At 39.7% G+C, this 24851-nt stretch overlaps 2 protein-coding genes across 2 annotated transcripts in view; one reads left to right on the plus strand and one right to left on the minus strand.

Moving 5' to 3' along the window:
- The window catches only part of AKAP9 (A-kinase anchoring protein 9), a 186765-nt gene that overhangs the window by 157320 nt on the left and 4594 nt on the right, over positions 1–24851 (plus strand). The gene's annotated exons all lie outside the window — the stretch shown is intronic.
- On the minus strand, positions 1408–23562 carry LOC122904807 (lanosterol 14-alpha demethylase). The gene is made up of 10 exons (XM_044246013.1): positions 23241–23562; positions 20972–21070; positions 16794–16970; positions 15474–15600; positions 13724–13898; positions 11496–11615; positions 10879–11074; positions 9574–9669; positions 8316–8484; positions 1408–2373 (listed from the first exon to the last, which is right to left on the minus strand). Exons 1-10 carry the CDS (start codon positions 23412–23414, stop codon positions 2195–2197), a joined length of 1512 nt encoding a protein of 503 aa, XP_044101948.1. The 5' UTR covers positions 23415–23562; the 3' UTR covers positions 1408–2194.

The following is a 24851-nucleotide window of genomic DNA, read 5'->3' on the forward strand; positions in this document are numbered from 1 at the left end:
CAGTCATGAGTCAGTGGTTTAAAATGAAGTCTGTTCAAAGCCAAACTATGGAAAGAGCCCAGATGAATGGATAAAGATACGGTGTATATATATACACAATGGAATATTATGCAGCCACCAAAAAATGAAATATTGCCATTTCCAAAAACATGGATGGAACTAGAGGGTATTATACTAAGCAAAATAAGTCAACCAGATCAAAGAGACAATTATCCTGTGATCTCACCGATACGTGGTATTTGAGGAACAAGGCAGAGGATCATAGGGGAAGAGAGGAAAAAATGAAACAAGACAAAACCAGAGAGGGAGACAAACCATAAGAGACTCTTAATGTCAGGAAACAAACTGAGGGTTGCTGGAGTGGAGGGAGGTGGAAGGGATGGGGTGGCTGCGTGATGGACACTGGGGAAGGTATGTGTTGTGGTGAGCACTGTGTATTGTGTAAGATTGATGAATTATAGACCTGTACCCCTGAAACAAATACATTATTAATAATTTTTTAAAATTGTCTATTCAAGTCTAAAACAAACTACTCACTAAGCACAGACTAGCCTTACGCAGGGTTTGAACATTCTTTGTGCCATGAACCTAATAGTCTTGTTGAAAACCATTGGTCCCTTCTCAGAATAGTGCTTTTAAACACATACGTATAGAGTTGCGAAGGAAACCAATTACATTGAAATAGTACATTTTTTAGAAAAAAGAATCTAGCAGTTGATCTAATAACTACCATTAGTGATGGAAGTAAAAGACATTTCAGGAGATCTGAAACATCTTTATGTGATACGGAAAATCAGTGATTTTTGTTCTCAAAATCCTGGGTACTGCGAAGGCTCATATAGTTTTTTGCTTCATAAATAAATATTAAATTACAGTTTAAAATTAGTACAAAGATGGATTTTTTCCCCCATCCAAATTCCTAGATTCCTGAATTCTACTCACTGAAGCACACCACTTTACAACTAGTGAATATATCTTTTTTTCTCAGAGATAATCTTAATGTGAAAATCTCTAAAAGCAGAGATTTTTTTTTTGCCTTCACAAATAGTTAAACACAACCCTTCTAGCATCTCCCCTTGTACATAAGGGAAGATCGTTTGGCCTCATCCAGCAAAAACAGATCATGTGGTCAAATTATAAGTATATAGTAAGGTCCCCAGTTATACTTTGAGTTGATTCTTGAACGCAGGCTGCACACAGTGCAGCCAATGATACTACTCCCAAATACCCTATACTCCATGCTACCTTAAAGCCAGAGTTCCTAATCTCTGATTTTATATATATATATATTTTTAAAGATTTTTAACCTAAATTAAGTTTTAGTAAACAGAACTAATAACAGAAACGTCCCTAATTAGATTCTGGAGAGGAAGCAGGAAACCACTGAGAGCCAAAGAGAACAAAAACTATTCCTTAAGGACTTTATTTCAGGCTTTCACATTTATGTCACCATGTGGAACCAGACAGAAATTTTCAGATAGACAAATATATAGCATTTAGTAGTTAGATTCTAAGATACTTGTGCATTCTTGTAGTAGTAGTATTTTTTAGGAAACGTAATTACTAATTCATCGTCAGATCTGTTTGTTTCCTGGAGACAATGCTTCTTCCAGTTAAAATTTCAAAGGACATTTTTCTATAGCATAGCTCCACCATCGCTGGGTATCATCATACCAAAACAACTGATGAGATTCTTTTTTATCAAAGGCTTTAAATGGGAGTTCCTTATCCACCCATCCTCACTCACACACACAAACATTACTCAGTAAATAAATAACCTGAGTTTCCAAGTATCTCCCTGGGCCTCTGGGCTTTTTTCTACTAGCAGATCTAGTCTAAGATGTAAATACCCTGAACCTACTTTCCAAGAGCTATGTTTGTTGTTAAGATTAATACCCGAAAACTGTGTTTAGAATCTGTCAATTACCAAGATCCCCCTAAATAATTTCATACTAGTGAATTTGATTTCCTTAATAGCCATCATTAAGGAAATCAAATTCACTATTAGGAAATATATGAAATGCCATTAGATTTGATGGAACCATTCAGTTAATATAAAAACTGTAAGTTAAGCTAGTTGTCCTTTAAAATTCAAAAAAAGAATACACCAGGAGTTGTTTCGTAAACTTCATTCTCTTCAAATGCTTTTGCGGTTTACAGTGATGTTTCACATGTTAGTTCCTTGTGGCCTTTTTCATTTTGATCTTCGTTTGTATCGGATAACTGGGTTTTCAGGGGTGTGAATCATTGTTGTATAATTCACAGTGGGAAAATATCCATCAATGAGATCAAATTCATATAAACGAAGCATAGTGGACCAAATTGTCTTGATCTGAACATAGGCAAAATTCTCCCCAATACAACGATGACGTCCTGTTAAAAAAAGGAAAGTTTTTTAAGAATCAATTGAAATTCTTTTTCCCATCTTTTCTCCTGGAGTGATAAATTTGTTTACACTTTGGAAGGATAGCAGATATAGAGATTATATTATATAGGGGAAAGATGACATATTCTTTTCACATAAAATAAGAATATAAAAAAAATAGTTAATAAAAATCTCAGATTTTCAAGGTTTCTTTTTTAAGGGAAACAGTACTTGGAAGATTATATAATGACTCTTCTAATTGCTTTTTTTTTGAAATGTCATATCTAAATTTTAATATATGTAAGATTTGAAATCTATGATGACAATCTACTTTGGAAATACACTAGAATATTCTTAGCTTCTGTCCCAAGAGAGCACTAATTAAAAGTCAATCAAAACTTTAAATTCCAGGGGCAACCTGACTGGCCAATCAGGAGAGTGTGTGCAATTCTTGATCTCAGGGTTGTGAGTTTGAGCCCCATACTGGGCGTAGAGATTACTTAAAAATACAGTCTTTAAAAAAACACTTTAAATGCCATTTCAAAAGAACAATGGAAGAAAAAGGGATTTAATAAATCAAAATAGTAACACATACCAAGATCAGAATTCAAAAGGTTATATACACATAAAAACTGACAAATTGATTCAAAAACACATGGATAAAAAATACTAATTCAAAAGGATATATGCACCCCAATGTTTATGACATTACCTACAGTAGCCAAATTATGGAAATAGCCCAAATATCTATAAACATGAACAGATAAAGAAGGTGTGGTGCATATATATGATGGAATATTACACAGTCATAAAAAATGAAATCCTGGGGCGCCTGGGTGGCTCAGTGGGTTAAAGCCTCTGCCTTCGGCTCAGGTCATGGTCTCAGGGGTCCTGGGATCGAGCCCCTCGTTGGGCGCTCTGCTCCGCGGGCAGTCTGCTTCCTCCTCTGCCTGCCTCTCTGCCTACCTGTGATCTCTGCCAAATAAATAGATAAATTTAAAAAAAAAAAAAAAAAAGAATGAAATCCTGCCATTTGCAACAATATGGATGGAGCTAAAAACTAATGCTAAGCAAAGTAAGTCAGAGAAAGACAAATGCCATCGGATTTCACTTGTGGAATTAAAGAACAAAGGTGCAAAGGGGAAAAAGAGGCAAACCAAGAAACAGACTCTTAACTATAGAGAACAAATTAAAGGTTATCAGAATGGAGGTGGGGGGGTGATTAAGGCGTGCACTTGTAATGAGCACCGGGTGTTGTATGGAAGTGTTGAGTCACTATATTATACCCCTAAAACTAGTATTACACTGTATGTTAACTAAGTGGAATTCAAATGAGACCATTTTTTTTTTAAAAAAATGCATATAGAAATGCAAAGGAGGACCTAGGATATCCAGAGCAGTCTTGGGGGAAAAAAAAATAAAAAGTTGGAAGACTTAAACTGACTTCAAATCTGACTTCAATACTAAAGGTACAACAGCTGTGATATTGTGGTTTATAATAAATATTTGCTTCTTCTCCCATCCTTAGCACAGAGCTCAAACACCTTGGAATTTCTTAAGAGCAAAGAGCAGTAAAAGAAAAAGGCTTTTGTTATTCAAAACAAGCCCTTTCAACCACACCTGGGTTTGTAAATGAGGGACTTCTAGAAATCCCCTCAGAGTAGGGCCTGGCTGCCAGGGGAACCAACCATGTGCTTAAAGGGTTAGAACTTACAGCCCTAACTCCTGACCTCCAGGACAGAAAATGGGCTGGAGGTTGAATTAATCACCAAAGATTTAATCAACCATGCCTACATAATGAAGCCTCACCCCTATAGTATGGAGGACTGAGAGCTGTATTCAGAGAGCTTTCCACAGAGCAGTGAACATATGGAGACGGTGGGAATGTGGCATTCCCAGAAGGCATAGAAGCTCTGTGCCCCTTTCCCCATACCTTGCCCTATGTACCTCAATAAGCTGTTCCTGAGTTGTATTCCCCCCGCCGCTTTGTAATAAACTGTTAATCCAGTAAATAAACTGCTTTCTGGGTTCTGTGAGCCATTTTAAGAAGCTGTGGCACCCCAACGAGGAGACCAAGAAAATTCTGATTTATAGCTCAGCAGTCAGAAGAACAGGAAACAAACTGGACTTGCAACTGGTATCTGAAGTAATGGAGGGCAAGGGGGAGTCTTGTGAGACTACGCCTTTAACCTCTGGGGTTTGTGATTACCCAGGTGGATAGTGTCAGAACTGAGTTGAACTGCAGGACACCCAGTGGGTGTCCATAGAAAATTAGTGTGGGGAAAAACACCCAAACATTTAGTGGCCAGAAATGCTGTTAGAAGTAGAGTGTAGAGTAGAAAGTGGGGTTCTTTTTCTTTCATAGCAACCAAAACAATGTGGTCCTGGACAGGGCTCAACAAACAGAACAATAAAACACAGCAAAGGGCGAAGACATACTTTTACGGTTATCTGATTATCAGCAAAGGCAGTAAATAAAGGAAGCCAAGGAAGAAAAAGTCTTTTTAACACATGGTATGGGAATAACTGTATCTAACATTAAAAAAAGGGGAGGTGGTGCCTGTGCGGCTCAGTTGGTTAGGTCATGATCCTGGGGTCTGGGATAGAGCTTGCATCAGGTTCCCTGTTCAGTGTGGAGCCTGCTTCTCCCTAGCCCTCTGCCACACACACACACACACCTCCCCCCCCCCAGTGTATACTCTCTTGCTTGCTTTCTCAAATAAATAAAATCTTTTTTAAAACGACAAACCAAAAAACCTTCAATTTCTGTCTCACACCAACTCAAAAACTAATTCCAGGTGATTATAGACCTAAAAATAAATGCTAAGACCATCAAAAAAATTTTTTAAGATTTTATTTATTAGAGCACGAGAGAGAGCAGACAGCACAAGCAGCGGGGGTTGAAGGGGAACGGAGGGAAAGGGAGAAGCAGACTCTCCACTGAGCAGGGAGCCCCAAGCAGTCCCAGGACCCTTAGATCATGACCTGAGCCAAAGGCAGATGCTTAACCAACAGAGCCACCCAGGTGCCCCAAACCATCAAATTTTTTTTTTTTTTTTAAAGATTTTATTTATTTATTTGACAGAGATCACAAGTAGGCAGAGAGGCAGGCAGAGAGAAAGGAGGAAGCAGGCTCCCTGCTGAGCAGAGAGCCCGATGTGGGACTCGATCCCAGGACCCTGAGATCATGACCTGAGCTGAAGGCAGTGGCTTAACCCACTGAGCCACCCAGGTGCCCCAAACCATCAAATTTTAATAGGGAATAATAGAGGAGAATGTCTTCATAGCTTGGGGCCAGGCAAAGGTTTTTAGACAGGACTGGGAAACAATAACAATTTTAAAAATCAGATTTGACTGAGGTTATTCATTTGTCAAAACAATGAATATTGACTTGAATGTTTCACTGTAAAATCTTACATCAAAATTAGAATACTGAAGTGTAGTTTATTATATACTTGCTGAAAAACACAGGGTAACAATATACTGATGTATATATATAGTTTACTTTAAAATGCACTTGATAAGTAAATCAAGTGATGGACAGATATGTGATAAAACAAGTATAAGTAAAATGTCAGTGGCAGAATCTAGATAATGGGTATATGAATATTCAATATAAAATTCTTTTGACTTTGCTTCGAAATTTTTATTAAAATGTCAGGGGAATTTTAATAATAGGAAATATAATTCATATATTTTTAAAAGGTTATATATAAAAGCCAGAGAGACAAACTTAATAAAAGATAGTATCAGAAATATTTAGGCCAGAATGACTAATGCCTTCCAATCTCTCCAGCCTACCAGAACCTCATAAAGTAGTAAGCTCAGTAACAAAAGATGGCTTTTCAGGGAATACAAAAAGATCAAATTACTGGAATTGAAAAAAGCCTTGTTAAGCCTTGGTTTTCATTTCTGAAAAATGAATGACAGTCCCCCTTCTTCATAGTGTGGTTGTGAGGATTAAATAGAGGAAAAATTTTAAAATGCGTATTACTAGCACAGTGCTGCATGGCCCATAAATGCACTTACTTCTAGGAGCCCTATTTACGAAGGGTGTTTACAAACCAGTCCATATGCAAATACAACATCTAAGGAGAGGGTTGGCTTACTCACAGGGAAATTAAAGGATTATTTTTAATAGCAGGAAACTAGAAGTACCCTAACTATGAATAGAAAAATGGATAAATTCTGATGATTCACAAAGGTAATATGATAATTAATAAGCTACATGCTACATGCACGAACACAGAAAAAATTACACAATTAGAAAGTCATGATTAAAGAAATTGGGACACGTTTACCCTGATGATCATATGGGGTAGAACACTGTCCCCCCAAAATTCATATCTACTCAGAAATCAGACTTTGCAGATATAATTAGTTACGATGAAGTCATACCAGGTTAGGGTGAACCCTGAATCCAATGCTGGTGTGTCCTACAAAGAAAGCCATACACAGATTCAGAGACACACCCACAGGGCAGATGGCCAAGGGAAGACAGGCAGTGATGAGAGCAATATAGCTACAAGCCAAGGAATGCCAAGGATGGCCAAGAGCCACCAGAAGTTTGGGACAAGCAAGGAAAGACTGTCCCCTGGAGCCAACAGGAAGAGTAAGGCCCTGCCAACATCTTAATTTCAGACTTCCAGCCCCCAGAAATGTGGAAGAAGAAATGGCTATTGTTTTAAGTCATCCAGTTTGTGGGAGGTACAGTAGCCTTGGGAAACTAGCACAATGGTGAAAAATTTGAGGGAACATTATATCCTATATTGAGCTAGCTCAAAGATACACAGTATAACTTCAGAAAACAACTAGGGGATGTTTTAAACACAATGGGATGTTAAAAGGAAACATTACAACTTTTTTTTTTAAAGTAGGCTCTACACTACATGGGGGCTTGAACTCATGACCCTGAGAACAAGAGTCACACGCTCTACCAACTGAGCCAGCCAAGTGCCCCCAGATTACAGATTTAATGTTAAGTTTTTAAAAACCTGTCCAAAGAACAAAATGAGCTGCCACAGAAGGTAACTGAGCCATCTATTACCTAAAAAAGTTCAAGCGCAGTCCAGGCAATTAGCAGTTTAGAAATGACTCCTCTTTGGGGCAGATTTTGGGCCACAGAACTAATGCCCCTTCCAAGTGTTTGAACAATCTACGACTCTTTCATATGTGATGTTATATACCATATTATTAAATTTATTTATTTAAGTTATAAGACATGAAGTTCCTAAAGTACTTTATACTTCCCTTTACATATGGAGACAGTGTGACCAATTACAAAAAAAAGCTGTGCCACTTCAAATCTCTTTGGAAAGGCTAAACAAGGAGTCATAAAACGTAGTTTAATTGGTAGAGTACCAGTGGAGAGAGAGATTATGGCAGGAACAAGGGTCTGCCTGCATAATTTAAGGATTGTAACTGAAATGCGTAGGTTTGCAAACCTATGCAAGACCTGCCCAAATTTAAAGACCATTTTATCCTAAGGATACAGACAGAGCACCAAAAAGTTGACTAACAATCTAGAAAAGCTTCAATTTTAATAAGACTGCTTTTGCTCTTTTCTGAAACACTGATAATCTCTTACCATGGTTAGCCTGAAATAATTGCCCAAATGGTGTGCTAATTCCTGTGGCTCTTTAAAATAATTCACAAAGAGCTTTAAATACCGTTATAAGAGAGAACAGGGTGTACTATAAAAATTAAACCTGAAAAAACTAAATCGGTCAGAAGGTAACAGGGCATTATATAAGGATTCACTGAGCTACTTCCTTTAGAACAAAGAAAATAATTTTTCTAATTTGGCAAAGATTATACTCCTACAAATGTTGACAGGAATGTCCCTATGAGGAAAGGAAAAGATGTTTATAAATAAAATTCATATGGATTATTTTGACAGACATAAATATATTATCAGAACAAACATTTCAAATGTAAAATGGTATCTTACCAGCTCCAAATGGCACATAAGCAAACTTCTCTCCTGATGCTGGATTGTCCTGTAAGTAGCGATCAGGATTAAAGTCCAGACGTTCTACCCATGAGTCTTTAAGTCTCTGATTGACAGTGGGAGAGACACACACCTGATGTCCTGGAGGAATGGTATACCCTGCCACAGTCTATAAATGAAACCAACACATTTCATTAGATAATATAAGAACTATTTTACCAAATAACCAGACTATTATGTAATAACATAATTATAATCAGACTATTATGTAATAACACAGTAACATGTGATACACATATATTTTTAAAACTAGCTAGATGATAGGCCAGCTAAAAATTATTTTCACTCAGGATGATTTCCAAGTGACCAAACACTCGGCTGAAAACTTTAAAAAGCCGTAATACCTCAGAGGTAGCAGAGGGATATCAAGGAGCCTTTCACAATCCGATCTGTATATTTCCACACTACCAGAATTTTTTTTTTTCACACTACCAGAATATTTTTTTTTTCCCACACTACCAGAATTTTTAACGAAAGAAGCTTTTTTAAAAACCAGGGGAGAAATAAAATAAAATAAAATAAAAATATACTACCATTTTGAAAACCCGAATTGTCGGGGCACCTGGGTGGCTCAGTCGTTAAGCATCTGCCTTCGGCTCAGGTCATGATCCTAGGGTCCTGGGATCAAGCCCTGCATCGATCTGGCTCCCTACTCAGCAGAAAGCCTGCTTTTCCCTCTCCCAATTAACCTGCTTGTGTCCCCTCCCTCGCTCTCTCTCTCTCTGTGTCAAATAAATAAATAAAATCTTTAAAAAAAAACAAAAACCAAAAAACCCTAATTGTTAAATAAAAATGCAGGGAACAGATTAGCATGTACACGCTAATTACATAAAATTATCTATATAATCAGAATATGTAATTATATACTAGAACATAAAAAATTGAAATTATATGGGAATGATTATCCTTTTTTAATTTAAAAAATTCTCTTTGGGGGCATCTGGGTGGCTCAGTGGGTTAAGGCCTCTGCCTTCGGCTCAGGTCATAATCTCAGGGTCCTGGGATGGAGCCCCGCATCAACTCTCTGTTCAGTGGGGAGCCTGCTTCCTCCTCTTTCTCTGCCTGCCTCTCTGCCTACTTGTGATCTCTGTCCGTCAAATAAATAAATCTTTTTTAAAAATTCTCTTTGCTGTTATATTTTTCTTCTTTTTGATAAATTAAACAGGAATGGAAAGGGAAATCTAACCAAGAGACTCACCTGAGGAGTTTTGGCCATTCTCATCATGGTCATTATAGGAGGTCGAAGTCTTAATGTTTCTTTTATACAGCGATCAAGTAAATTTAGATCCTTCAGCTAAAAAGGGAAAACATTTCCCGAGTTTTAGAAATCTCTTAATTTACTTCAGCAGTATGTGTTTAAATTTCTGGGTTAAAATAAATTATATTGCGGTAGAAGTGCAGAGGTAACTGGTTCAGTATCTGAGATTATCTCATTCTGTCATTATCCATGGTCAACAAGGGAAAGAGGCCAAGATACCATCAGTATAAGCCGTAATCACTCTGAAGAATGGCACAGTAAGGGCCTGCAAAAATCCACTTGTCTAAAAAATGAAAACACTAGCAAAAATCCGCTACCACATGTATGAAACCTGAAAACATGCTAGGTGAAAGAAGCCAGTCACAAAAGACCACATATTGTATAATCCCGTTTATATGAGAATGTCCAGGATACGGCAAATCCATACAGACAAAAAGTAGATTAGTGGTACTCAGGGGTAGGGGAAATGGAACATTTGACTGCTTTCAAATTGGATACCAGCTTTCTTTTGGTAGTGATTTAAGTATGTCCTAAAATTGTGATGGTTTTCACAATTCTGAATACATCAAAAAATAGCAAGTTATATACTCTAAATGGACTGATTCTATATTATGTAAATTATGTATCCGTTATTATTTTAAAAGTTACAAAATCAGGAATGAAAGAGCCATCACTCCTGACCTTACAGAAATAGAAAGGATTATAAGAGAATACTATAATAACTGTAAACCAATGAATTAGGTAACCTAGAAGAAAATGGACACATTCCTAGAAGGACAAAAGCAAAGACTCAAGAAGAAACAAAAGGTATGAATAGATGTATAACACATAATCAACTTCCCACAATGAAAAGCACAGACTTCAATGGCTTCACTGGTGAATTTTAACCAAACATGTAAGAAAGATTATCAATCCTTCACAAACTCTTCCAAAAAAATAAAAGGGGAGGGAACACTGGTAAACTCATTCTGAGACCAGCATTTTCCATGCACCAAAACCTGGCAAAGACCTCATAATAAAACTACACTTCAATATTCTGTATGAACACAGATGCAAAAATCCTCAACAAAATACTAGCAAACTGAATCCAATGTTAAGACATTTCACAGAGGTGTGTGGGGAATTTTCTAGAAGCTAAGCAATTTAATCTATAGTAAATAGAATATATCAAATTGTCCCCTTTAAAAACTAGCCATTCATTATATACTGCAGTCACAAAGCAATGAAAGGAAAAATGCAACAAACCTGATCATAAGTTAAAGGAGGGAGATGTTCTCCACAGACTGTTTTCTGTTCTAAATAACATTTCTCTTGAAGTGTTTTGTCTCTGGCCAAAAAGAAGCCCATCCAGGCACTAGTAGTTGAGGATGTGTGCTGGCCAGCAAGGAGCAGTCCAATAAGCATGCCCGCCACTTCGTCATCTGTCAAAGGACGCCCATCCCTGTGGAAGGAGTCACACACAAATTTGTTAAATTTAAGAGTTCGGCAGACCCACTTCATGCTCCACATTTAAATAAAGGGTCATGGTGAGTGAGTTTTTCAGGTGTAATAGTCTAGCATTTGCCCATCACAAATGAGAATTCTTTCCCCTGAGGCGAAAGACACAGACAAAAGAAAAGTATGATTTTCATTACAAAAGATGTTGCTGTGGTTTGTCAGCAGATGTTTCCCCATGTGTGGTCCTCAGGCTCCAGGAAGGTGAGGAGATTCCAGTAATTCGCGTCTCGTCCATTTAACAAGCCCAAGGCTCATAGCTACGAATTTTGTCAACATCACTACTTTTTAACTGGACATATTATTTAACTTCGTTTTAATATGCAATTTCCTGCTTCAGCTTAACATGTGATCCAAACAGCTCTTACTTGTAAGTAGAATCTAGTAAAGTTTGGAGAATGTCATCAATTTTTTCTTCTGACTGTCTGCGCTTCTGGATTGCTTTATAGAAAATATTCTTGATCTCTCGATGAGCTCTGTCCCTACGTCTGCAATTCAAAGACAAAAATGACTAAAAAATAATGTCATACTTTCTGGCATCAGATTCATTTTGAAAATAACCAGAACGTCACTTACAGCAACCTTATTTAACTAATTTAAATGACTCTAATAAAACAACTGATAAAAAAAACTCAGAACCAAAAGCAAGAAGCTGTAAAAATCTCATACTCATACAGAAACTTCTAAGGTCCTTAAAGGCAAGAAATGTGTCCTAACATATATATCCCTGATTCCTAATATACTTCCTGTGTTCTCATAATAAGACTTAGGATTATTACTTTAGAACCATTTTCCAGTTTAACAGAAGAACACTCCTTTAAATTAACGAAATTCCAATTTTAACCAAATTAATTTTTTAAAAACATGGAGAATCATTCTGGTTTTTCTGTAGGAGTCAGAATTTAAATAAACCTAAGATTTATTTAGGATGATCTAAATCTAGGATTTAGAACATGACTACAGTATATAGAATTTGATTCTACTTTTGATCTTCTGAGACAACATGGTTTTATAGGGGCAAAAATACTAGTGTAGTCAGAAAACAAACTTCAGGTTCCCAAATTTTAACCTTTAAAGTAGAGTGTTCAGCCCCGCCCGGGCCGCTGGACCGGAAGCGGGAAGCGCCGAGCTCGAACCCCATCCTCCTCGTCTAAAGTAGAGTGCTCACGTTTGAGAAAGTTTATCACCCACTCTGACCTCCTGTGAGGTAGATGCTCTTAGCCTCACTCACAGGCAGTTGCATGTTACACACAGCCAGAAAGCAGAGGAGCTGAAATTTAAAACCAGGCAACCTGACTACCTAGCCTCTACCTAGCCTCTTAAAACCAGGCAATCTGACTACCTAGCTGACTGTCTAAGCCTTCCAATAAAAACTGCTACTCCCCTGTGTTTGTAAGACTGTTACTGAGGATCTGCTGAGACAATGTGGGAAGATGTTTCCCAATATGAACACAGCAGTGCCAGAAAAACAGAAGGCCTGTTTTAAGAAAGGGAATGGACATTGGGGAGGGTATGTGCTTTTGGGTAAATTGGAAGGGGAGGTGAACCATGAGAGACTATGGACTCTGAAAAACAATCTGAGGGGTTTGAAGTGGCGGGGGGGTGGGAGGTTGGGGTACCAGGTGGTGGGTATTATAGAGGGCACGGCTTGCATGGAGCACTGGGTGTGGTGAAAAAATAATGAATACTGTTTTTCTGAAAATAAATAAATTGGAAAAAAAAAAAAAGAAAAGAAAGGGAATGGAATAATTTGGTTAAATCATTTGGTTCAGATAAGACAGAGAAAGACTGGGCTAAAGTGGGAAAGGTCTATCATACCAAGCTCAGGCACTTCTGACTTCATCTAGGAAATAGAAAAGGGAAAAACGGCTTGTTGCACGTTCCTGGAGACCCCACTACAGGTTATGGATGAAAACATTTTAAAAACTGCAAAGCTCCTTACAAATATAATGTTTTACAAGTTCCAAAGAATTCCAGAGAATCTCTCCTGGCTTTCCCTTTTTCTCCCCCTCTTTAACCTGAAACTATACAAAACTATGTAGCAGAAGCAGAAAAAGGGAGTACCAGTTTAACTCCTCCCATCTCTCACCTGAACGGAAATGAATCAACAGGTATAGAAAACCCACTAATATGCAAGACACTAAACTATATGTAAGTCCTATAAGCAATATTTCTTTGTATCAGATGGTCCCCGCCTTTAAGGAAATCACAGTATAGTTGTGAGAAAAGCACTACTACTTCAAAACAAAGAAATTTCACAACAGACTATAAAAACTATAAAACGGTCATATTTTCAAATAAGTGCATAGAGGGGTGTATCACTGTTAGGTAGAGCGCAGAGACCTTTCTGAGTAGATGGGATATGTGAGATAAGTAGGTTTTAAATGAGAACAGCTAGACAACACATGACCTCTTATAAACGGAAACAGCTTAAATGAGCTCACTAGATAAAGAAAACCTGTCTTGAATTCTTACAGAAGAAGGGGGCCCATAATCTCCCCTCAGCTGTCTGTTTTATGTTTGCTTTTTTATCTTGGTGAATGCAAAGCATACCAACACCGCAGCATTTCTACAGTTAAATAAGCAGGTACCATACCTGAAACTAGGCAAAGGGAGCCAGCCTGGCAGGAGCCAGGCCGCATGGCTAAAACCTCCATCCAGATCTGCATACAGCTGTGCCACTTTCTCATTGAGTTGACTTCTGATTTCCTTTCCATGTAAACAATGGCTAGCTGTTAAAATTATGAGCTCAGAAAGAGCCTCAAACAAATCTAGAGGGAAAAAGATCATTCCCATTACTATTGCCAAATAGTCTTTTGAAATTTTCCCTTTCTTAGAGATGTAAAAGTATTACAAAGGAAAACTGAGAACACAAACTCAATATCCTGTTTGTATCTTCAAAAAAAAAAAAAAAAGCCTACAGACAGACATGGACACAACAAAGAGAGGCAAGAAACTCATGATGGGAAGCATCTCTGTACAGCCAAAATGGAAGCCACAAAGGCCTCACTCATGACTCTTCAACTTGCAAAGATAAATTGAAGATAAAAATGAATACAGTGAGGGGCACCTAGCTGGCTCAGTTGATAGAGCATGTGATTTTTGATCTCGGAGTCATGAGCTTGAGCCTTGCACTGGGTGTAGAGATTACTTAAAAATAAAAATTTTTAAAAAATGAATAAATTTACAGGAATTCCAAGTACTTCCTTCCAATAAAGTTACAGGAGTTCGAAGGTCAAAAGCAATTAAACCAGGACTAAAATTTGAGGTCTTGCCTATATATGTAAGAAAACTGTAGCTAATCTTCAGTTGGTATATCCCAAACTGGAGACAGATACGTCAGGGAAGCACATTTGGATGACATTTAAAAATCATAAAAATTACCCAATGCCTTGTTCTTTAATTCTGTGTCATAAAAATTACCCAATGCCTTGTTCTTTAATTCTGTGTTTACCAAATGAACTTCCAATTATCACTTGGCTTTGCAGTTGGATTTGCCAATGAAGTTTAGCAAATTCTGGTGTTCTTATTAGTGCTGTAACTTTGTCTCACTTATACTAATTAAGTTGGCCATTTTGGTTTATACATCAGCTTCTTATATTGTTAGAAATATATCACATCAGCTTCAGGTGGCTTAAAAACAAAATGAAGTTTCTGGACCATTTAAAAACTGAAGACCACACCCAAAATATGGAGACCCACACAGAGGTCTTGATGCCCAGTGAGGCAGATGTTGCTTCCTGACTTGGGGTGGGAATTTTCTCTGAGAGGAACACTTATTGTCCAATATAAATAATGGATTCACATAAGTATCCAAAGAAGATCAAGTTATACTCATTATATGCTATACATAATGCAAGAAAGCATATAATAACATTTGGTGGTAGAGTAAGCCTACGTATTTAAATTTACTCTTTTCATTAAATAAATCATTCCCATACAATATCAGATAGATAGGGTATTACATACAAAATTAAATCATTTAGACTTTTACTTGCTCGTGGTGGGTTAAAAAAAGTTATTTTACTTTTTGTCTTAAAATGACCTTGCAAAAAGTCTTACGTTCAGTTTATTTCAAAATTTAACCATGATTCGTATTTGTACAAATACATGGATGTTAATTAACCCATTCTAAGGTTGATAGGTGAAAAGCAATAATCACTTCCTCTCAGGTCTTTTTAACTCTGTGGTTATCAAAACATATTCATTCCAATAATCTGAGGTGGTTTTTACATACGCTGCAGATGGTTTTTCATTATAACACACACACATATATTCTTATATTTCTAGTCATAAAAAAAAGTAGAAATACTAGGACAAATGCAAAACCAAAACAGTTTGCTTACTTTTTTCTCCACTTTCTCCCCAACTCTGGAAGTATTCCCTTGTTTCTTTCTCAATTATAGAAACGTGCTGTCTAAAGTGGGCTATGTTAAGGCCACTTTTTAACATTTTCTTCTGCTCCAAAAAAACCTTCAAAATATTAACAGTATAATACCAAGCATTAAAACACAATTTTGTTTTATCAGAAGATTCATTTGGGTTATTATAACTCCGTAACACTCGAAGAAAACAATATTCTAAAAAAAGATATTGAAATAAAAATAATAAAAGATTTTTTAAAACAACACCAGACATGGATCTGAAGTAACACATACAGAGATACCTGCTATGCAGGCCCTCAACTAATGATAAATTAGGAATCCCACTGCCTTTCCTTCCTACATATGCATTTTCCCACTCCTGACCCGAGGGCTTCCCTTTCCTATCCTGCTATGTTCTAGCATCCCAACCCAACCCAGATACCAACACAAGTCCCCAAAGGTTCATTATGTTTCCATATCATTTTTATCCTACTTCATATATTTTCCCATTCCATTCCCAAACAACCATCATTCTTCTCACTATCTTCCAGAAGTTTAACGAGAATTTCAATATAGTCTGACTGAAATAAATTCACACTGAGACAACCAATGGTTTTAAACCATTGGGACATTTCTATTTTAAGAATCTGATCATCAGTGTGAAAAAATGAGTAGGTATATTTGACCAGAGGGATTTTCTAGGGTTCTTGCATTTGGCCCTGAGGAGCCATTCATTCCCCCGCACCTTGCTCATCCCCAGAAATAACACTTCATGTCAACTCTTAACCACTACACTAGGATACTAAGTCATGTGTGGTACGATCTCAGCCAGAGCCCACATCAAGCCACAGAGCCAATGATCTCATCTGTGTTTTGCATCAATTTGCACTTTAATATCTGACTTTAAGAGAGGAAAAGAAATCATACCAACTTCTAAAGCCAACAATCTCTAGCTCAAAAGAGCGCATATGCTAGAGTTTCAGGCAGGAGAAGAGTCGTAAGAGGCCCTTCCAATGAAATAATGAGATTTTCTTGTTACCCACTCGAATCAATGCCCTAAGTTACTATCAATTCTCTTTCTTTGTACAGGCAGCCTTTAAAATTGCTTAGCCCATGTCTGCAGCTATAAAACAATACCCATTCCTCATCAGTTACCCAGGCCTTTCCTTTTAAATGTCTCTTTCTACAGATTTTTTTGAACCAAGGAATGTATTTCTACATTCTAAATGTACAATATTATACTACCAGCTGTAACTATTATATTACAGATTTGTCTTTCTTGAAGATACCGGTGTCACCTACTGGATTTGGCACATCATATGCAACTCCCTTCCCAAACACAGGTGTTGTCAGACGACTGTAGACATCTTCTGCATTCAGGTCCTCGTTTTTACTATTAAAAAGCAGTGCAGCAGCATCACTCCCAAGAAGATAAGTAAATGTCTTGCCCACCATGGTAAAACTAAATACAGGTCCATACTAAAGAAAGAAAAGTAGCCATAGTGATGATACTGAAAAATATGTACCCCTAAACAAAACACTAATTCATTAATTCACAAAACATTTTTGAAAATTAAAACACGCATAAACTTTAATGCAATTATTCACCCAGTCTTTGTGCAAATTTGTAATTATTTTCATCCAGTTGAAAGTGAAATACAAACTTTTTTTTTTTTTATTAAAGATTTTATTTATTTATCAGGGAGAGAGAGCGAGCACAGGCAGACAGAGAGGCAGGCAGAGGCAGAGGGGGAAGCAGGCTCCCTGCTGAGCAAGGAGCCCGATGCGGGACTCGATCCCAGGACCCTGGGACCATGACCTGAGCCGAAGGCAGCTGCTTAACCAACTGAGCCACCCAGGCGTCCCATGAAATACAAACTTTTTATTCTGCTTTTTTTCAGTTTCTACTGGAAATATTTTCTATCCTTTACACAGACATTGTAATTTTAGGAATTATTCTTTCATTATTGGACATATGGATGATATGTCAGTTCTTTATTTATTATGGATAATTCTGCAAAGAGTATCTCTGAGAATACAGACTTTTTTTCCTCCTTGGTTAAAGATAAATTTACAGGAGTCACCAAAGGTTATGACCTGTCCTATTGTGCTTGCTGTGTAAAGACATCCGAAGTTTATTTAGTTACCCAGTTTACTACTATCCCACCAACACTAAATGATTTCATTTTTAACTTTTTGTTAATCTGGTTGGGTGCTAAATGCTTTACCTTTAAGTTTTCTGATTATTAGTAAAGACCAGGCTCTGGGGATACAACTAAATCAAATAATCACATTAACAAATGTAAAAGTGCAAATGTGACAAGTACTATTGGAAGGAAAGCAACTCTGTGAGGAGAGAACTGATAAAAGGGAGACCAAAGAGAGGAAAGGCCACCTGAGCTGAGGCTCAAAGGATGAGACACAAAGATCCTAACGGGGGGCGGCAGGCACTGGGGAAAGACAAGATGAGATGAGAGCGGAGTCTGCAGGGCCTAGACCATATAGAGTCTCATAAGCCATATTAGGAAGAAGTTTTTTCTTACAAGCAATGGAAACCCATAGAAGATTTTAAACTGCATGGGAGGGACACACTGATATATGCATATTTTAAAAGAAAGATCCCTCTGGCTGCTATACAGAGGAGGGTGAAACAAGAGCAGAAGGAATGTCAGACGAGTTAGAGCCTATTGCAGGAACCTGATGATGAAAACCTGCCATGTGGTAATGATGGGGCAGTGCACACAGAAGCAGATGGATACTGAATTATTTTGAAGAGAGAATCTGCAGACATCAATGGATTGAGAAAGGGAAGTATCAAGAATGAATCCTAGGCTTCTGGCAAACAGAAAAATGGTGAGAAGAGAAAACAAGACAACCAGGATTGGAGAGAGAAAAACCAAGGGTTAGCCTTCAGAAATGCTGGATTTCAGGCACCTGTGAGACAACTCAGGAGAATCATGTGGGAGTTGGGACATCTAGGTCTGGAGCTGGAGAAGAGACCTCCACCAGAGACATTACTTTGGGTGTCACCTAGCTATGTCTAGTAAGTGAAGCCACAGGTTAGAGATGAAATCACCTAGGAAAGACTAAAGGCCAAGGCCCAAACCTCCATGAACCCCATCAGTAAATGCCCAGGCATGAGCCCACTAATGAGTTAGAGAAAAAGCAGTCAGAGAAATAGGGGGGGCAAATGAGAGAAACCACATTTAAGAAGGAGGGAGTAGTCACCAGTGACAAATACAGCTGAGGGGTCAAGTTCATTAAACTAGGACATGGAGCTCATTAGTGAAGGGGCTGACAGACAGACTAGGGTAGACTGAGAGTAAGTAAACAGGACATTTGGAAAAAGTACAGAAAACTTGCTAATAGGGGAGGGGCATGAGAGGAGACCTGTAAGTCATGAGAAGCTGTAGTCTTTTTAAATGAGTGACTTTTGAAAATTTTTCAGAGAAGATGGGAAAGATCCAGTTGAAGGCAGTCACTACACAAAGAAGAAAAAACAGCTTAAGGTTCCTGAAATCAAAGATGGATTGAGACTTTAACTTCCAAAAAGAAGCAAAATAGTATAAAATCAACATGATAGCCCCTGCTGGGCTCAGAGCACAAGATTCTGGAGCCAGATTGCCAAGGTTCACATTCTAGGTCCTCTACATGCTAGCTGTTGTGACCTTGGTCCTACAGTCAGAGAACTTAACCTTTCTGTACTTCAGTTTCTCTCATTCATCAAATGGAAATAACAGAATCTTTTATCAAGACTAAATATGTATCACCTTATCCATGGTGTGTGTGTGTGTACAGAGAGATAGATAAATAGATATATATAGATATTATAGATATATTAGAAAAGAGAGTGTTGGCCATAGTAAATTTCCTTGTGTTTACTACTACTACTACTACTACTACTCCTACCACTATTATTATTATTACAATTATTATTATTAAAAGCACAGACTCAGAAATTAGACCATGTTTTATTATTATTATTAAAAGCACAGATTCAGAAATTAGACGATGTATAAATCCTGGCTTGGCCACTAGCCAGTGGTGAGCCCAAGAACAAATTATATAACCTGTTTCTCCGTTTTATCATCTATACAATGGATATACCTGAAAGGATTTTTGTGGAACTTCAGTCAGATAATCTATGTAAAGAATTTAGTGGTACAAAGTAAGTGTTTTATAATTAGTGTAACAGGAAGAAAAGAGAATGATGTTTGAAAGTGGGAACATGAGAAATTTCTCTTTGGACGGTTTTACATCTCTAAAGAGGAGACAAAGTCATCTACTTCGATAGACAGGAAGAATTAGGAGTTTAGAAAATTGAAGGTTTGAATCATCATTGTGAGGAGTAGAAAGTATGCCAGACATACTTTGGCATAACACGACTGTTGAGTAGGGTTCAAAGTTCGCTCAGGTAGGGAATCATGAAGTTAGGAAGGAACTAATCTGGCGCGAGGAAGAAAAGAAAAAGAAAAATCCCTATAAGTTTGGGGTTTTACTAGGTAAGCAAAATGGAAAGATCCAGGGTATGTATGGTATTGGCCACAGTGGCACTGAAATGATGGACCACTGTCCCAAACTGAAAAACAAAGGAAACTGAAGAAAAGAAGTTAGCCGGTCAGGAGAAAGTAAATGGGGAAATGGACTGGAAAATCTAATAAGGTCAAAGAATGGTTCTAATGGAAGGAGCTGAAGAAGAAAGCCAGGAAAAGAAGTTGTGGTCTAAGACTAAAGTGTTTAAATTTATATTGTGGAGCTGAAAGAGTTAAGAGTGACAACAATTCACAATGGGACTGTGGGATAAATGGCTGAATTGGTATTGGAAAGCTCATTAGAGAGAAGAGGGACAGAGATCTGAGTGGCCATGGTACCCTAGGAGTCATCCAAGTGAAACTGAAGTCACAGATGTGTAGAGCAGGTTAGAAAATTCCACAGGGGACTGGTAGAAAAAGAAGGATCGGGCGCCTGGGTGGCTCAGTGAGTTAAGCCACTGCCTTCAGCTCAGGTCATGATCTCAGGGTCCTGGGAGGGAGCCCCGCATCAGGCTCTCTGCTCAGCAGGGAGCCTGCTTCCCTTCCTCTCTCTGCCTGCTTCTCTGCCTACTTGTGATCTCTGTCAAATAAATAAATAAAATATTTAAAAAAAAAAAAGAAGGATCGATCGGTATCAATTTTAACTATGATCAGTAAGTACAAAATTCAGGCGAGTGGTTTTTTTTTTTCTTTTTAAAGTAGGCAAGTGGTTTTTAAATCACAGTTGCCAGAACTTTCCTCAGTGATGTCTCAGAGATCACCCAAGACAAAGGAAAAGTTACAAGAGTCTCCAAGACCCCGCCAGCTTAAACAGGAACAGCTCCAATTTACTTGGTTTCCTATACTCGGGATAAACCTAAGATTACACTTTTTTTTTTAATGTCCTGCCATTTAAAAAAAGTTTGAAAAGCACAAATTTCTTTTCCTATAATTATTTGGAAGACTTACCTTCTCATATGCATTTTCTAGGAATTCAATTGGACTTTTCCCAAATGCTATGGCATGTCCAAGGAATGGAATTGGAGAGAAAATGTATGGTGGACTTTTCTGCAAAAGAAGACAAAAAATTGCGGGTTCAGATTTCATTTTGAGATATCCTGGTTTGTTTGTTTGTTTGTTTTTTGTTTTTTTTTTTAAAGATTTTATTTATTTATTTGACAGAGAGAGATTACAAGTAGGCAGAGAGGCAGGTAGAGAGAGAAGGAGGAGGAAGCAGGCTCCCTGCTGAGCAGAGAGCCCGATTCGGGCCTCTATCCCAGGACCCTGAGATCATGACCTGAGCCGAAGGCAGCGGCTTAACCCACTGAGCCACCCAGGCGCCCTGTTTGTTTTTTTTAAGACTTTATTTATTTGACAACGAGAGACAGCGAGAGGGAACATAAGCAGAGAGAGTGGGACAGGGAGAAGCAGGCTTCCTTCCAAGCAGGGAGCCCTATGGGGTCCAGGGATCCCAGGACTCTGGGATCATGAAGTGAGCCAAAGGCAGATGCTTAACGACTGAGCCACCCAGGCAGCCCGAGATAACCATTTTAGTTTTTTACTTTCCTGACCAAACACATGAAATTTACCACTAATACTAATAAGTTATCTAACTTAAAAATTGCCAAACTGCAAATATCTTTGGAGTGGCCATAGTAAAAAGAACAGAAACTCAAAACATGGTATAAGTAACTAGACAAACACAAAGGTATTGTTAATTACACATGCTGAACACTGTCCAGAGTATATCCAGTATTATTTATTGGTGGCTCTAGGAAACTTTTTTTTTTTTTTTAAGATTTTATTTATTTGACAGAGATCACAAGCAGGCAGAGAGGCAGGCAGAGAGAGAGAGAGGAGGAAGCAGGCTCTCTGCGCAGCAGACAGCCCTATGTGGGGCTCGATTCCAGGACACTGGGATCATGACCTGAGCCGAAGGCAGAGGCTTCAACCCACTGAGCCACCCAGGCGCCCCTCTAGGTAACGTTCTTGACCATTGGCTCTCCTCCTCCCCAAAAAAAGGGAAATCAAACTGTATTGTCTTTACCACTACCACTCACAATTTTAGTTCCAGAATCTTGCCTAAAGAAGGTATAGAAGGGGCACCTGGGTGCGGTGGGTTAAGCCGTTGCCTTCGGCTCAGGTCATGATCTCAGGGTCCTGGGATCGAGTCCCGCATCGGTCTCCCTGCTCAGCAGGGAGCCTGCTTCCCTCTCTCTCTCTCTGCCTGCCTCTCTGTCTACTGTGATCTCTCTCTGCCAAATAAATAAATAAAATTAAAAAAAAAAAAGAAGGTATAGAAAAAGACAAATAGTAACTTCAGGTATAGAAAGATGTGAAATGTTTACGCAGCTACATTTATGAGAAAACAGAACACATCCACTGATTTTATTTTATTTTTTAAGTAAGTCTCCACACCCAGCATGGGGTCTAAACTCAGGATCCTGAGATCAAGACCTGAGCTAAGATCAAAGACCAGATGCTTAATCAACTGAACCACCCAGCGCCCCTCATCCACTGATTTTAGAGTAGATCAGCACTAGCAAGGAACTCCTTCTCACTCACTATAAAAGGTACTTTAGATGCCCTAGGTTTTAAAAAACGACTTGGTCAAAAGTTCATACATTCCGCTGTCAGTAAAAGGGCAGTTTTAAAAGCTACTTGGTGTTGTTTGGTTAAGGATGCATTCATCAAATTTATTAGTTAAGTATGAAGCTAGTGGTCAATAAAAACACTAAATTAAAGAAATTGACACTTCTCAGCATCATAAGAAGGGACAATCCAGTCATCCCACCCTACCAAACACGCCCCCCACCCCATACAGATAGAAATCGCCATTAGGGGCAATACTACAGCCCAAAGGATACTGAACCCCACCAAGGTACTCAATGCTACAGCCATTTGGGGCACCAGCACCTCAGCAGCACAACCACCACGAAGACCATAAACGGGGCAAGCACGACGCCCACCAAGCCCAGACACGCGGCCACCACCAGAACCGCTACAGATTGCAGGACCCCCAGCACCAAAGCCAGCAAGACGAAGTATGTCGCGACCACGAGCAGCAGAGGGAGCAGCCACTTCCCCGTCCCCAATGCGTCCGCCGCCGTCGCCCATCCGAGCACGGCTCTGGCCGCCACTCCCGCTAGCACTTTGGCCGCCTTTGTCCTCGCCCCGCTAGCCTTTAGACCACAGTGGTCGCTGCGTCCCCCACCCGGATCCCCTAGGGTGCACGTACCGCCCCCGCGGGCAGGGGGGCCAGGTGGCCGACTGCGAGGCGGAACAGGTAGACTAGGCCAAGCGTGAAGGCGCAGGCAATCAGCAGCATGGACAGGAGGTTGCCGCCGGTCACCCGCTCCATCGCCTGCCCCAGCACAGACCCGCCCGCCTGCAGTAAACCCAGCAACACCATCCTGACCGCCGCAGCAGCCACTACAGTTCGCCAGAGACGCTGGAGGCCGAGGTCGCCACCGCTCCTGCGACTCGATGGAGCGAGTAAAGCCGGTAGATGGGCGTCCGGAGGCGGCCCCGGCCCCCAGGTCTCCTACTAAACCCAGTCCCACCCCCTACTGTCGGCTCCCACGCGCGCCACCCTGTGCGTCACAGAACGGGGCGGGCCTGATGCTAACCACGCCCCCAAATAGGTCTTAATATGGCCGAGGTCTCCTTACGCCGGGAGAGAGGCCCTGAAAAAAGCAGGCCGTACTTATGGAATGAGTGGTACAGAGACAGAAGAGAACGAAGATAAAGAGACGGTCACCCCCTGAGAATCGCGGGCCACCTGAGCCTGCGTGCCCGAGGTGCGGGGCACCACGATACAGCGCCGGGAAAGGGCCGGCGGAGGGATCTCAGAGCGGGGTTTGCTGAGGGACGGCAGCGCCTGCGGCGCGCTCTGTGATTGCTCCGCTAGCGCGTGAGGTGATCTCAGCTTATGTGGCGTCAGCCGGGCGGGTGGCTTGAGCACCGCCCTTGGCCTGGGCAAGCGACCGGCTGCAACCGAGCTTTTCAGGGCCCGCGTCCTGAGGTACTGGAGAGACAGCCGACACGCTCGGGAAAAGGGACATTGTGAAAGAGGCCGTCTACACACGGAAGGGTGGGGCGATGAGGTCAGTCCCATGCCACCCCAATTAAGACCAGTCTGACAGGTATTAATATATGGCATAACGATAACAAAACTTAGCTGCTGTCTGGATTATACGGAAGCAGGTTTTCCGAAATAAATTTGTATGTTTTAGGCCAGCGCGATGTATTGGAGGCAGCCCTCTGTCCAGAAAGATTTTAAGGCGGAACTTCAGTCCTAAAGCTACAGTCACTTGGCCACCCGCTCCTGTGGTCTCAAGCATGTATATATCACGACCACCAAATTTAATTCCCGTCCTCTATCACTCTCACGAGCTCCCGACTATCCTCATGTATTTACTCAGCCACTAAGAAGAGCTAGGTGTTGTGCTAGATTGGCGCTGGGGATACAACAGTGAAAGAGAGCTGCGGGCCCTCAGGGAGGGAGCAGGAGTATCTAATTACCAGCTCAACACCTCCACCTAAATGCCTTTCATCTCATTGTCGGTAAATCCCGAAATGGATTTCCCTCCTCCTGCCCAGCTGCCAACCTGCTCCTCCTATGAGCCCATGTAGTATGGGCTCCACTATGCATCCCATTGCCCTCCTCCATTCCTCATATTTAAACAATCACCACATCTTGTAATTCCACCACTTTGAATGTTTCTCCACTCACCACGACCTTAGGTCAGGTCTCCTTGTTGCTTGTCTGCATTGCAAAAGTACCCTACCTGGTACTTGTCCGTTCTTGTCCTTAATCTGTCCTCCCCACTGTTGCCCTTTCTTGTAT

This window comes from Neovison vison, chromosome 4 (genome assembly GCF_020171115.1).
Source record: "Neovison vison isolate M4711 chromosome 4, ASM_NN_V1, whole genome shotgun sequence".
NCBI classification, from domain to species: domain Eukaryota; kingdom Metazoa; phylum Chordata; class Mammalia; order Carnivora; family Mustelidae; genus Neogale; species Neogale vison.